The 16,328-nt window shown below is 42.9% G+C and overlaps 1 protein-coding gene across 2 annotated transcripts in view; it reads left to right on the forward strand.

Annotated features, from left to right (window-relative positions):
- Window positions 1-10,206: 10,206 nt before the first annotated feature.
- The window catches only part of XRN2 (5'-3' exoribonuclease 2), a 47,426-nt gene continuing 41,304 nt past the window's right edge, over window positions 10,207-16,328 (forward strand). For both annotated transcript variants that reach the window (XM_075203836.1, XM_075203837.1), the window contains exon 1: window positions 10,207-10,373. In XM_075203836.1, coding sequence (XP_075059937.1) covers window positions 10,299-10,373 — 75 coding nt within the window. In that variant the 5' untranslated portion in view covers window positions 10,207-10,298. The remainder of the gene's footprint in view (window positions 10,374-16,328) is intronic.

Here is a 16,328-nt window from a genome sequence, read left to right on the forward strand (position 1 = left end):
ATTCTATCTTATTAGCACTTATACTGTTAGAATTCTATAAGCACTTTTATGATAATTTTATTACTGAGTACTCAGTCCTAAATATTCTATAACAGAGTTTGGTATATTACTGTTTTGGGGCTTCTATCCAGGGCCAAATCTAGTAATTGTACGGTTCTTATTCTCCCTGTGGTGTGATTGAACTATACGCCATCTATTCCCTATCTATATATTTTTTAAAACAATAATAGAAAAAAAAGTTCTTTGTTTTACAATGTCTGATGAAGGGAAAAGTGCATGGGTTAAATTTTATACCTGTTCTGTGTGTGCAGCAAAACTCCCTGTGGGTCAGCAGGACCAGGGGGCTGTTTGCGCACAGTGTGAGGTGGGCTCTGGTGGTGTGCAGTGCCAGTGGAGCACCTCAGTAACGATGGAGGAACCGGCATGGTTATCCTCACTGGCACAGTCAATATCCATGCTCACTCAGCTGATTACCAGACAGACAAAGTCTGCAGCTATGACTGCGGGGCCCTCTACAAGTTCCATCCCATTGGCCTCTGTGGAGCCAGGAGCGACAGAGTTACAGAGAAATGGTGGAGACCTCACTCAGTCCGGTTCTCCCTTTTCTCAACACGTACTGGCGGAACCCGCTTGGTCATCTGCCCTAGGGAAGAGCTTAGACCACTTAAATAGGTTCCTGGATTCTCCAAATAGAAAGCGAAGTGGTGGGCCACCAAGGGCTAAGCGGCCACGGTCCTCTCACCCATTGTTGGCCCTGTCCAATTCAGCGGGTTTCTCTGAGGAGGAAGGAGAAGTGGTGTATGACTCAGACTCCACCCAGTTAGGAGGTGGCAGTGACTGAAATGCAAATATAAAGGACCAGGGTATTTAGGATCTGGTCATGGCAGTCAGACAGACCCTGGATGTGGTTGAGACTGAGGATCAGGGATTCTCGGATCAAGGGCTATTTAAACGGAAAAGGCCCAAAACGGTTGTTTTCCTCCTTCTGCAGAACTCTCAGATATTGCAGAGGCAGCTTGGAAACAACCGAATAAAAGGTTTTCTATTCCTTGTAGGTTTGTTAGCCTGTATCCTCTGCAGGAAAAGGAGAATGCGCGGGAACAAGTGCCCAGAGTGGACTCTCCGGTAGCTAGACTGGCACATCAGACCACTTTGCAGGTGCCCAGTTCGACGGTCCTCCGGGACCCCACAGATAGAAAGATTGAAAGTTTCCTCAAGACTATCTTTTCTGCTGCCGATACTTCTCTTATACCCATGTTTTCTTCAGCATGGGTCGCCAGGGCTATGGAATCATGGGTTGACCAGCTGGCAGCCAGGCTACAAGATTCAGAGCTTCTGCCATTAGCGTTGCACTTGAAGGAAGCTGCTAGCTATTTATATGAAGCAACCCAGAATGCAGCGTCTATTTCTTCTGCTGTTTCAGCATCAGCAGTAGCTGCCAGGAGTCTAAAAAGTCTCTGGAAGCACTACCTTATTCAGGATCTGTTCTATTAAGACCAGAATTGGATACCATGATTATTCAGGCCACTGGAGGAAGGAGTACGTTCCTTGAAGTGAACATTCCAAGAGTGCGGACTCCGAGTTTTGTTCAGTGTCCCCCAGGGACGCTGGCCAACATGGCACACAGCGGTAGCTGAAAGGAAAAATGGCGCAAGATGGAATTGTCCTTCAGTCCTCCCATCCACCCTTATGTTTCAACTTAAAAAGGACATGCACACTTTGACAAACCAAGCACTTCAGCCACAAAAGAGCCACCCCTTGTGGCTGAAGTGCTTGGTTTGCTTGGGCCCCCACAAAGCAAGGTAACAATGGCCTTATGCCAACTAAGGTAACAGTGCTGTTAATGAACTCTACTGTGGCAACTCCGATCGCTGACAAGGTTCCCGGCTGTGCTAAAAACTCTTTGCAAGTACACACTGGAGGGTGGGCAGCTTAGGCAGTGCAAAGAAATTTGGTACATGGGTCTCCAAATTCCCTTTTTTTTCCTCCCAGTATGTAAAGTGACTGTCTGATGTGTCTATTTCTATGCTGTGGTAAAAATAATCCTCCACCATTGTTGCATGTTGATAGTAGGATCAGGTGGAGTTACGGCAGAGGTTTCACGTTTTTTGGTCAATTTTTTTAGACCAGACCAAATGTCAAAATTTGGTGCAGAGTCATCTGCATCATCCCTGGGTCTCTTGGGAAAGCTAGGTTTTTTCCTAGCAACAGTTGAGTGAGAAACTGATGGAGGAGACACCATCCTGTCACGTAACACTTGAGCTGTCATCTTGCTCACCAGGAGCTCCTTGCATCTCTTCAGATCTGGGTCAGTTGGAAACAAAGAGAAGACATAGCTCTTAAATCAAGCACAGTCGCCAAAATGTAGTGATCCGATTTCAAGATTTTGATAACTCTTGGATCCTGGCGAAGCAAATAAATAATAAAGTACTTGATTTACAAGTCCGACATACTTAGCGTAATTGCTTTGTTTAATCTCCTCCTTCAGTTTCTCAAGCTGCTTTTCCAAAAGTCTAATTAAGGGAATCACTTGACTCAAGCTAGCAGTGTCTGAACTGACTTCACAGGTGACTACTTTGAATGGTTTCAGCATCTTGCACAACACGGAACGTATTCTCCACTGCGCTTGACTTAAATACATCCCCCCTTCTTTCCCAATGTCATGGCTTGTGGAGTAAGCGTTGATGGCTTTTCGCTGTTCCTCCATCCGCAGAAGCATATACAAGGTAGAATTCCACCTTGTCACCACCTCTTGCTTCAGTTGGTGGCAAAGCAAATTAAATTGTTCTTTCAGCTGCTGCAATCTCCTACACGCTGTTGCCGAATGCCAGTAATGTCCAGATATTTTTCAAGCCCCAGACAGCATCTCCTGCACATCCCTGTAATTTTTTAAAAAGCTCTCCACCACCAAGTTTATTGTGTGCGCAAAACAGGGAATGTGATGGAATTCACCCAGCTGTAATGTTCTCACAATATTGGTGGCATTATCAGAAATGACATATCCTAAGGGATAAGTGGGATAAGCCATGTTGCAATAACATTCATTAGTTTTTGTAACAGATTGTCAGCTGTATGCCTCTTAGTGAAGTCAGTGATACACAGAGTAGCCTGCCTCTGACAAATGTGATGTACTTGGGTATATACTGCTGCTGTTCCTGCTGGTGAAGGCAAATCCCCAACCCAGACTGTCACAGTCATATAATCTTTAGTTTGCCCAGTTCCGCTTGTCCACATATCTGTGGTTAAGTGTACAGTGGGTAGAATGGCATTTTGCAGCCCAATTATAACATTTAGAACCTTCTGGTAGAGGTGAGGAATAGCTTGTCTACTGAAATGGTGTTGTGATGGAATTTGGTAATGGGGACACAAAACCTCAAGTAATTGTCTAAAACGAGCTGCATTAATAGTGGATACTGGACGTAGATCTAATACTAGCATAGTCCCCATGGCGTCTGTTATCCGCTTTGCGACTGGGTGACAGCTTTCTTACTTCCTCTAGCAAAGGATTGTTTAACAGTCAATTGTTGTAAACTACTAATAGTATTCTTCTGGGTTGAAGATCCACCCCCAGCAACAGCAGCGGGATTAACGCTCAATAATTCTTCAGAGGAATCATGGTTAGTGGAGGAGTCATCTAGCCTTAGCAACTTGGATGCAGGACTAACTCCCATCACTTGTGAGGATATTGATGATGTCGCCTGTGATCCGCTTTGTGATTGGGTGACAGCTTTCATACTTGCTTCCTCTTGCAAACGATTGTTTAACAGTCAATTGTTGTAAACTACTATTAGTCTTCTTCTTGGTCTGCTTCTGGGATGAAGATTCACCCCCAGCAGCAGCAGCAGCAGTGGGACTAACGCTCAAGAATTCTTCTGAGGAATCCAGGATAGGGGAGGAGTCATCTAGCCTTAGCAATTTGGATACAGGACTAACTCCGATCGCTACTGAGGATATTGACGAGGACAGTGTTGTGGGCTTAGATTGCAGGCGTCTGGATGTAGGTGAGAGAAGGGTCCTAGCTGATGATGGACTGCTTGTTGTTATTTTTTTAGCATAAATTTCTGATTTTCCCAACACCTTGCCATGAACTTGCGTCAAATGGCGTAACATGGATGAGGTTCCTAGATGGTTAAGTTCCCTACCTCGACTGACTGTGGCTTCACATACACTACAAATGGCTAGACAACTGTTGTCAGGATTTGGGTAAAAATAATTCCACACATAAGAAGTGGATTTTTTGGTCTTTTGTCCAGGCATGATAATGGCCTTCTTATCATGTGCCAGAACTGCTTCCACCGGTGCAGGACTTACACAAACAACATCATCCTCATCAACATCCACATTAGCGCCCTCATCAGCTACACAAATATCCCCCTCATGCTGTTGCACTTCCAAAGTGGCATCCTCAATTGGTGTATCACTGGCTACACTCGGGCTGTTCAGGCACACATCTTTAGAAATGCTGAAAGAGGCCTTCTTTATGGGTACAGTAACAGAATGGTCATGATTACACATAGCACTCGTGGATGGACTCTCCTCAGGGATTGGTGTAATTTCTGAATCTGAACATACATTTTCCTCTAATGCCTTACTGTTTTCTTCCAGCTCGGCTTTAACACGTAAAAGTATGTGGGCACCACTTTTGGCGTCCGAATGACAAGGTCTTAGTTGGTCGTGACTGACCTTACAAGAAGATGCCTCAGTAACAGTTTCATTCATAGAGAAAGGCGAAAGCCTTATTCTTTCTTTGCCACTGCGTGTGTAGAATGGCATGTTGGCAATTTTATTTTTTTCTGCAGATAACTTTGCCTGGATTACAGCTTTTTTTTTCTTGACCAAGGTAAAAGTGTTTTTTTACATTTTTGTTTACCTGACTTAAATACACTATGTACTTTTACATAGGCTTTACCAGATAGCGTACAGGGATTACCATCTTCATGACTGGTGGCAGCAGCTGCTTGGTGCTCCTGCTCTTCTGTGTACTGCTGTGAATCCATTTTGATGATAACACCGTACATTTTTTTGTGCAAATTCAGAAGAAAAGCCTGCAAGGTCTAGTATTTGTATTTCAGCAATGACAATTACCAACGCACCTCTCCTTATTCTGTTACCTATATAACACAGTAGAATTTGACTGCAGAATTACACCGAACCTGACAGCACTAGTATTTATATTTTTCTGCAATAAGAATTACCAACGCAGCTCTCCTTTTTGTGTGTTACCTATATAACACAGTAGAATTTGACTGTAGAATTTACACCAACCCTGACAGCACTAGTATTTGTATTTTTCGGCAATGAGAATTACCAAAGCAGCTCTCCTTATTCTGTTACCTATATAACACAGTAGAATTTGACTGCAGATTTACACCAACCCTGACAGCACTAGTATTTGTATTTTTCTGCAAAGAGAATTACCAATGGAGCTCTCCTGAATGTCACTGTAGACTTTCTTGAACTCTGCTACCCCCTACTCTTTCAATTCTATCTACTTGGCTGACCAACTGCTCTACACAGGGTACTACCCCTTCTGTGTCTCTCTTTCAAATGGCGCTAGATCGCCGTGGAGGGCGGTATTTATAGATTCCAAAACTCCCGAGATCCGACGACGTAACAATGACGTTTTGCCTCGTTTTCGAATCCGAAAAAGCGCAAAACTCGGATCCCCTAAGTTCGGGTGTGTTCGGTTCCCACGGAACCCAGCCCGAGCATCTCTACCAATGATATGTGGATGTGGATTGAGACAATGATATTCTAGAATTAATTATTTGAGTCTAAAGTATGGAAATTTATTTGTATTTTTGATAGATACCATTCAGGTTTTAATGCACTAACTGTTGTAATTTTTTAATGTTATATATGTAATTATTTGTTTAATGCACATTATAAGGTGTCACCTGTGCCTATGAAAATGGTAATGTTTTGATTGTTATTGGTTAATAATTGTTTAAATACGAGGATGTTGTGATTTCTTCTTACCTCTAACTAAACCGCAAACTGATTTAGTGGAGAAACGCGTAAGGAAAGCAGTGAGCTGTAAAGTTACCAGTGGCTGAAAGTTTGAATTACTCCAGTGAATTTCTATTTTTAGGACCAGGGTGTGCACATCCGTACTACAAGTGGAAGGTAACAGAGATTTTACTAAACTACAATTAATGTATTATCAGGAGGAGGGTCTTTGAATGAGACCCTTTTATGTGACTAGATTATTTACATCACAAAGCTAAACGGATCCTAGTGTCTGGATCACACTTTCTTAACAGTGGATCGGATGTCACAAACTTACCTGTCCTCACTCCAGAACCGTACTCTTCTCTCACCCCACCCTCATTTTTACATTATTCTTTACCCAACATTTGCCTCCCCTGATTTTCTAGTTACCCTCATCCCAGTTCCATCTAACTCCTGAAGTATACTAAGCTCTCTGCATCTTCTTGCTGTCTACCTTCGGCTCTCCACTATTGACAGCGCTGTGACGTTATTAATTACATGACGTCAGCTATACTGCAGGGAGTCTCTCTGCCTTGTTGTGGCTCTCTGTCCAGGAGCCGGGCAACTGGGGGGCTGGGACTGGGGCAAATGGCGGCAGCTGTGGGGCCCCAACATCCTGGGAGTGGAGGCAGACATGCTGCCTACAATAAAGCCTGCTGCTGCATCCTTAATTACACGCTGTGGTCTTTCCCCACACCACCTTTCACATCACAGGAACAGCTGCTGCCTATAAATGGCGCCCTCTACCTCCCTTAATTCACTGCATATGTCTCCTACCCTAATAGATTTGTAGGGCCCAGGGTTGGTGGGGCCCCACTCTGCTGCTGGGCCCCATACTGTTGTACTCCCTGTACCCCACTGATGGCGGCCCTGATCATAACCCCCATCTCTGGACTTCTTATCACTTTCTGCATTGTAGGGTATTGCTGTCTGGTGATCACCACACAATAACTACTAAGGGGACAACATCTCAAAGAGGTGACAATTCTCTTGCAATGATGGGTCCCCAAAGTTTCTTGGAGACAGGATCTGAAGGATCTGGGCAAAGCCTCTCCCTTTCCTGAGCTCTTTAATGTTTTCTGTAGTATAGTTTTTGCCCTGAGACTGTAGGTTTCAGAATGGGAGAGATCCTATAGTTTCAGAACCCCCATCTCCTGCATGGATATTGTGAAATTATGCAATGTGAAATCATCATAGGCTTTTGCATTGGGTTTAGAGTAGAGGGTCATGACTGAGTTTATTATATGATTCTGCAAGCCATATTTATGGAAAGTCTCTTTCATGAATAGCCAATGAGATTCAGTCAAATGCTTTTTTCTCATGTGATGAAAGGATAAGGTAAAAAACAGTAAATTAGATTGAGGACTCCTGACAGTTAATTAGATTGAGGATTCCCCAATTGTTATCAGTAGTTTACCTTTGATAGCTGTGGATTTCATTAATTAAAGAAGTCTTCCCCAAATCAAAGGTTAAGGTCTGTGCTCACTGCGGGTGCTGGTCGGGTAAGGGGCTGCGGCTCTTGGATCTGTGCACAGCGGGTACTGGACGGGTAAGAGGCTGTCACAGGGGATGCAGCTCTGGTGTCTGTGCACTGAGGGTGCTGGTCGGGTAAGAGGCTGTCACTGGGGCTGCGGCTCTGGGGTCTGTGCATTGCGGGTGCTGGTCGGGTAAGGGGCTGCGGCTCTTGGGTCTGTGCACAGCGGGTACTGGACGGGGTAAGAGGCTGTCACAGGGGATGCAGCTCTGGTGTCTGTGCACTGAGGGTGCTGGTTGGGTAAGGGGCTGTCTCAGGGGATGCGGCTCTGGGGTCTGTGCATTGCGGGTGCTGGTCGGGTAAGGGGCTACGGCTCTGGGATCTGTGCACAGCGGGTACTGGATGGGTAAGAGGCTGTCACAGGGGATGCAGCTCTGGGGTATGTGCACTGAGGGTGCTGGTTGGGTAAGGGGCTGTCTCAGGGGATGCGGCTCTGGGATCTGTGCTAAATGTAGGTGCTGGTCGGGTAAGGGGCTACGGCTCTGGGATCTGTGCTAAATGTAGGTGCTGGTAGGGTCACTCTATCAGCACTGGATGCGGCTTTTGGGCATGAAAAAACAGTCAGTATTTAACTTATGTGCAAAACAAAATACTAGTTTGCACCCCTTTCCTTGTAACATGGTTTTGTCCAGGAGACTGAAATAAGAAGTTTCTCAAGTTAAGATCCTTACTGAATCAGGCCTATAGTCTTTAATGAATGGAATTTTTTGGTCTCTCTTGCATTGCATTGCTCTCCATCACAGAGGCAATATTGAGAGATTGGGTCCTGAAAAATCATCTCCATCACCAGTGCCTTTTTAGGCATCCGTTGCTAGAGCAGCACTGGGGACATATAGCACCTCAGGCTTAAGGTGACCAGCCAATGGCCAGAGGACAGGTGACATTGCCTACAAGGGGTGCCTTTAAGCCCCACTGTGTACAATGTTATCTACACCTGATCTTGGCCAAAAGGCCGAGAAGCGACAATAAGGATGTTGTGTTTATTTATTTATTTATTGAAGCCCGAGATGCGCGACTCCACAACTCCAGTACTGTGACTGTGCTGGTGGCTTGGGAGGAGGTTGAGTATCTCAGGAAATAAAGGGATTAAGCAGGGTTAAAAATAAATATTAAATCAGAAACAGAGCTCAGGTGGATCTTTGCACCAAACCCAGTGATGTAAGGGGGAGTATATTTTTACATAGTTGGAGAGCATACACTTCATTGTATTAGGCTACAAAGGAGATGCAAGGCCTAACCTGTAAATTAAATAAACAGTGATTTGAACAGTGTTTTTAGGTAGGTAGGAAGTAATAAAACCTTTGAATAAACTACAAATACAACATAAACCATAAATGACAGACAAACTATCAGTAGCCACCCCCCTCCCACAGGGAACACAAGCCTATCCCATGCTCTGTTACAAGCCCCATCTGTTTAAACTCTTGAAAACTCTCAAGGACTTACTAGCTTAATTACATCTTTGTGGCAAAGGATTCCAGCACTGGAGACATCAGAATACAACTGTAGGCCTTGTTAAGGGGGTTTCACCATCTTCTTTTGCCCTTAATTATTTAAGAACTTGTTATCAGATTTAAAAAAAACTGCATCTATACGGGGAGTTATCAACCAGGGTCAGGCTGATCACCAAGTTAAAGTCTGAGATATTGGGAAGTAGCTCCCAGGATAAATTTTGCATGTGGCCCTCTAACTCACCCCCTTAGATTGGTTCAGGAAGGCCTCTGAGTCTGTATTGGTTCACCTCCAGTTCTGCAATTTTGTTTTCATGGTTTGAAGCACCTTCTCCTGCTCCTCTTCACAATCAACTAGTTAAGTGTTGTGGCATACGTATTCCATAATACATCCAGTTCTGCAATAGTAGTATATGCACCAGATTTTTACATCAAGCATACATAAACCCAGATACACCATACTCGCCTACTTTATAATTTCCTCACCCGGAGGGGAGGTGCAAAAGGGGGCGGGTACTGCAAATTACGTCTATAATACAGCAGATATAATATTCTTTATCGCATACGAATGAAAGTATCAAAAGAAAAGAAAAAAAGGGGGCTTATTCATGCAAACAGCAATGAGCCTGTTATCCATACCAAATAACTAGATATCAGCTTTTATTTGTTTAAATCTGCATACACTGGTATCTGTTACAGCACATCTTTGCGCCCTGTCATTAAATAATCCCTAAAATGGGAACCTGCCTCATATCAAAGTACCCTTGGAAACTGTTTCCATATGTTGGCACACAATGGTTATAATGGACCGGTATACTGCTTTGATTGTAAAACTATCAAATCCTATACACATACATTTTTGATACCGCAACTTCGACCGCTGCTGGCACATGTGAAAATGACCAAGTACAATGTGTTTGTCTAATAGGTCTGCAGATAGGAAGGGTGTTTTGACAATAACAAAGGGTATTACGGTCATTATTTGTATAGTCAATCATATTATGCATTGCTGTACAGAGAATATGTTGTCATTCACATCAGTCCCTGCCCCATTGGAGCTCCCATGTGAATTGGTTTACAGATTTTCTTCCTACAAATTGGAGACATATCAGGCTTAATAAAGAAAACACCAAAACCTCCTGTAAGGGCATAATACCGTCATCAAACATGGCCGCTTGGAGGCCCAGCCCCGCCCCTACTTGTACGACGTCTTTATGTGGCGTTTCTCCTAATCCTCTCCCATTTCCTGTGTCTTGCTGCGTATCTCTGCGTGTCTGAGACCGCGGCCTGGGCCTGTTATTTTAAACTTACCGGTCTGTGAAATGGGAGTCCCGGCTTTCTTCCGATGGTTGAGCCGCAAGTACCCGTCCATCGTTGTGCACGCTGTGGAAGAGAAGGTGAGTAGTGAGCACAGTCATAGCACACGGCGTGTGAGAGTGTATATACTGTATATCTCTGTGTAGCCTGCGGCAGGTACTGCTGCGTGCTGGCTGCTTACTGTGTTTTCATCTACAGTCGGTGTCTGATTTTAATCCATTGCACCCCCAATTCCTCCCGTCCATACCCCCCCCCCCCCTTCTAAATTGACCCGATCGTTGTCCGGTGTAAACTTGAACGTGTAATATAGCACGTGCGCAGTTGTCCCTTTAATATGTGTCGTATCTTTTGGATGTTTATTGTAGCCTTCGGGTGTTGTTTGCATTCATTCATGTGTATGCATCCAACAGTATTTTTGCATTTATGTCACATAGTGTAATTTTTTATCTGTAATAAATTTACAAATTAAAAAAAAAAAATCAAAATATTTAAGGTAAATCTATTAGTGTATCATGAGCATGATAGATATGAGTAGGACATCTAAACATTGCTATACCTGTATATTATTCACGGGCCTTAAATGTGCTGCTCCAAATAGGCCACACTGCTCAGAGAGAAGTTCCTAACAGTTCCTCCTACTCCATGCTGGTGGTGTGTACTGTAACCTGTATTATAGTACCATGTTCATATCGGACCATGATTGCCTGGTCATTGGTGTGAATATTTAGCTTTCTGGTCACATTTGAATCCTATGTTTTTATAGCAGAATCACTTGGTGGGGGTGACTAAGTGTGCAGTCAAATAATCTATTTGATTGTTGAGGTGTTTCTTGTGAATTTCTAGATGGTTGCTTATTCCTTTTCCCAGGTTTAGTCTATAGAGTTTGTAACGGCTTCATAGAATTGCCTTGGATGTAATTTGAAGATTTCCTTTCATCTAGGCTTGGGTAATCACAAAAATTCTAACAATATTAAGAAAATATATATTTTTCACTCGGGTTTTCAATTAAAAGTAAAGTTCGGTACACACTTAGGCGGTTTCACCAATGATTGAAAGTCTTGAGTATGCCGATTCATGCATACACACCTACACAATTTACCTTCAGATCTGTGATCTTCATCTCTCATAGGGGCATATTTATGTAGCACCGCATAGTATGAAAGAGTTCAATCCTTATCATTGCAATAAGGATTGAAAACTATCTTTTATATTTATCAAAAACTTCAGCAGGGACAGCAGTCAAGTTAAACTGCTATCCCTGTGAAGTTTAATTATTATTATCGTTTATTTGTAAGGCGCCACAAGGTTTCCGCAGCGCCGTACACCGTACAAACAGTAGACTATTCAGGGTAAAACAGTACAGAACAATAAACACAAAGTACCAATACTTCAGAAACTCTGGGCAGGCAAATACAGTAGAGACGGAGCGGAAGAACAGGTATGGAGATAGGAGGAAAGAGGGCCCTGCTCATACGAGCTTACATCCCTTAGGATGTAAGCTCGTATGAGATGTTTATCGTATGGGATATTTATTGCTACTTTCCTCAGCCTCTTCGGTGCAAAGAGATCTCTCCGGCATTTTTCTGAAAATCTTAGTGTGCATGCGCCAACCGATAGTATCGGGCATATGCACAGAGCCATGTCCCACTGCCAGTGTATCTGCTGCGATGCAGTGATGATAAATTACATTTTTCTGGTTAATCCCCGAAAACCTCAGTTTTCTGGAATTTTACACAGATTTACTGTATGATAGGCCCCATAGCCATCTGGTGAAAAGTTTGTGACTCTGTACACTCTACAGATATCAGTCCACACTACTGGTCATGAGTGCGTGCACACATCCACATTTGCCTGGCATTGTTGATCGTGATTTTTAGAAAACAAAATCTGCATATGTGAAGTGCTTTCGTGCGATTACACAAGATTGAGGCAGCGTACACACTTGTAATATCTGAACAAACTGTTGTGAGCCATGTGATCTGCACAATAATTGCATAGATGTTTACCCAGCTTGGGCAACAAGCGTCAAGAAGTGTATACCTTTGGTTCGGCCAGCTTGTGACAGTCCCTTAAAAGATCTATATTTATGTATGTAAATAGGAAATGTACATGTTTCACACTTGTTATTTTCTGTTAATATACCTATTTTTGGCAAAATAGAACATAATTAAATGCTGTAAATTCTTTCAAACAACTTTCTAAATGTGTCCAACAGTTTTTACTGCAAGATGTGGTGAATTCAATTCTTTCATTTTGAGGCCTGTTGCTGTACCACGGGAACATGAAGCGATTATATTCATTGACCATTTATTGAAGCTAATGTTGCTTGGGTATGAGTTTCATACAAGTATCTTGTGGTATCCAATGCCATTGTTTCAAAACTGTGTGACTAGTGCTTGTTTGTTGGACCAAACAAAAATTCATAGTTTAGAAGTAGGGTTTGCAGTAGAAACCTTTCCCTTTATATCTGGGGTAGTTGCCTACTGTTACCTGTGCCATTTTTAAAGGTATTGTGATAGCTAGGTATTGTCCAGCATAATTGAAGCAGGTGAGTTTCTTGCACAGAATTATTCCACCTGTCTGACAGTAATAATAAAGCAGAACAACTACTAGAGATTAGTGAACGCTGCTATGCACATGAATACTCCAAGGAGGATGTTTAACACTGTATGCATCCTGTTGGAGTACTGTCATGTGAATCCTGGCTGTCTTGGCTCATCTAGACCAGGTTGTTACAAACTCTTTCATATCGTATCCCTTGTTGTGAGATGGCAACAGCTGCACACTTTATTACAGCCACATTAGGGAACGAAGATCATGATAAAAATACAGGATTGCATGTAAAAGTCCTTCTAGACTAGTTTATGTTGGGAGTATAATCAGAATTTTCTGTGACTCGATGGTGAATCATAGATCATCCAATCAAGCTGTTTTTCAATTGGACCTACTGAGAAACCGGTAGCACATCGCTTCATGGAATCAAAACATTAACTTGCTACACTGATGTGATTGAGTCCCCCCCACCCAGGAGTGGTGATGATTGGGACCTTATGTATTTGATCCACAAGTTATACACATTATGTCTGAGGATTGAATGATTCATATCAATTTATTTTTTTACCTTTCTATGTTGAGCCATAGATTAGCAGTGTTTACATGGTGGTGTGTTGGTCTATTGGATGTTTCTTTATAAATATCATGACTATGGATGCTCCACTATAAATGAAATGCATGTGTGAAACTTTTTCTACATCACTATAGTACCGTCAATCGTAACAATCTATACTTTGTATGCAGAACCATGTCTGCCACATTATTGTATATTGACCTTCAATTTTATAAAATTGCCCATTAATTTTGATTGACTTTAGTGCACCTTCTTGTTATCCTGAATCCTTATGTGAATGTATATTGCTATTGAGGTGCTTTACATTTCTTATTTTACTGACTGTTTTAGTCTCCAGCATTTCCTAATGAGCAATCTGGTTAAATTGCCTTGGTGGCCTAGTTTATAAGTTAGAGCTCCTTTATTCAGTAGTAGTGCAATAGCTGCAGGGGACAATACAGCTGACCCTGTCTAAGATTGGTATAGGTTGGTGTTTTCAAAAGTAATGATGTTTTTTCTAGTTTCGCCAGTCATAATTTTAGTATTAAATGGGCTTCGGTAAACGTTGTGTAATGACTGTTTACGTGGCTCTATATATAGGTTGGCAGTTATTTAATTTGCTATGGGAAATGTCCAATTTTTATTGTTGTTTGACTTGTGAATGTATTGGAATAAGCTTTTTCTTAAAACTAAAATGATGTGATTAACTAACTTTATTTTTTCAGGTTGGGTAGCTATATATTTTCTCTTGTTCTCCTACAGCCTGCAGTTTTAACGCTGTATTGCTGTGGATTTAAAAAATAAAGAAAGACTGCTTATTTACCTTCTGAAGATAATTAAGGAACCCCTGTCCCAGGGGCTGCTCTGTGCAGTTGGGGAGGTGTGATTCTTTGGGGGAAGACTTGGCAGCAGGACCAGTCAGGAGATGCAGTCACTGACAGTCTTTTGATTGGTCTTCCAGCTTACACCTCCCTCCACAGCCACTTTAAAGTGAACAAAAATATATTTATTTATTTTTTAAGAATTTGTTTTTATTGAATAAAATAATCCAACTTGTTTGGATAACATAGAAACATCAGAAAATATCTGCAGAGAAGTTTTCTGACACATGTTAACATATAAGCACAGAGAGAAAGGAGAGAGAATGGGGGGGGGGGGAGATGTATTGCCAAGAAAACATGATGGCATATTGTATAACTGTGAACCCTATCTGAATACTTGAACTCTTGCCACAATTACCAAGTTGCAAAAACCTCATGAAATTCTTCATTGGAGAAGTCAATTTTATCGTTTATATTCATTTAAGTGTGTTAGGAACCCCTCCAGCCGGCACAACACAACCCGGAGTCTACTCTGCCAGTCAGGTGTTCACTGGAGCCCCTGATGGTGGGGACAGACTGGGCTGCAGACTGACAGAGGGTCGTGAAGTGTGTACCGGCTGGGGAGAACCCAGGCAAGAAGAGTCAGGTCCACGCAGAGGTCAAAAGGTAGGCAGCAGGTAACAGAAACGATGAGCAAGCTGAGGTCAGAGGTCACAGGCAAAGTAGCAGAACGGGTAAACGAGCCAAGGATCAGGGTCACAGGAAACACAAGCGAAGTCAAATACGAAGCCAAGGGTCATACACGGGAAGTCAAAACGTAGATACAGGAACTGGAGCAAGCAGGTCAGCAGACTGGAGCACAGAAGCTATAACCGGCAATGAGGCAGCAGACCTCATTGCCTTAAATACAACCCATAACCAATCAGAACCTGCCCCTAGACAAGGCCACACTTGTAGACTAATTGCCAGCACCTAGCAAGACCAATCAGGGCTTAGCACTGAAATCCACACCTGCAGGCTAATGCCTGCTAATTCAGCCACAGGCTGAATCTGCCTGATTGTCCCTAGAGCGCATGCGCGCCTGGCTGCCAGGACACGGCGCTGAGGAAGCGTCCGACCGTTGCCTTGGCGACGGTCGGGAGTTGGAAGGAAATGACGTCCCGGTCGTCATGGTGACGGCCGGGACGTTGGGACCTACAGGAAGCGAGCCGCGGCGGCTGTGAGTACCGCCGCGGCTCGTGACAAAGTGAACCATTCTTTTATAGTAAGGTAGCCTTCCACCTGACTGTGATAACTGCTTTTGTTTTTATTTCTAGAAATGTATGTTTTAATCATGTTAAGCAACCTGAGCTCAGGATAAGTGGGACTTCATCTCCTAAAATTAATTTTGCAATAGAAATGACCTTTGTCTTGTATGCTCTCAAATTCAGGCAACCCCAACTGCATTGTTGCAACACTAGCATTTATTGAAATTTGTAGGATGCCAGGGTATCCATACCAGTGGGATAAGACCCTATACTGGGTTTCCAATACAGAGGTGCTAGTTGAGCTTGCGTGGTCTGAAAAATCTTTGTCCAATCGATGTCAAAAAAAATGTTCCCCACCACCTTGTAGTAAATGGAGGGTGATCTTTAACTTTTGTATGATCAAGGTGGAAATAGTATATGCAGGTTTTTGGGTAGGTAAACAAAGTTCCGTCTTGGCTGACTGTGCAAGACTATCGGAACTGAGAGGAGATCCCAACCGGATCAGCAAATGAGCGTACCCCCGATAAAATAACCAGCTGACCGACACGAAAAATCCCCTTAACGGCAAATGAGTGGGAATATGTGACTATGTTCTTAGTCTTTTCCAGCGAGCAGTTGTGGGGCAATTATTGGGTATTGCATTATGTGTACTTTGGGCAGCCGCACAGCGTTCTCAGAGGGTATTTTAAGATGGGGTTCTTCTTTGGTGATCCATTGTTTAGAACTTTTGGTTAAAGTCCACTCAACAACTCTGTTAAGCATTATAACGTGATACCTTGGAATATGAGGAAGCTGTAGGTCACCTAGGTGGTTTCCATCTATCGAGGATATCTTGTTTGAATTGAGGAATTATTAAAGTGT

This window comes from Mixophyes fleayi, chromosome 3, assembly GCF_038048845.1.
Source record: "Mixophyes fleayi isolate aMixFle1 chromosome 3, aMixFle1.hap1, whole genome shotgun sequence".
NCBI classification, from domain to species: domain Eukaryota; kingdom Metazoa; phylum Chordata; class Amphibia; order Anura; family Limnodynastidae; genus Mixophyes; species Mixophyes fleayi.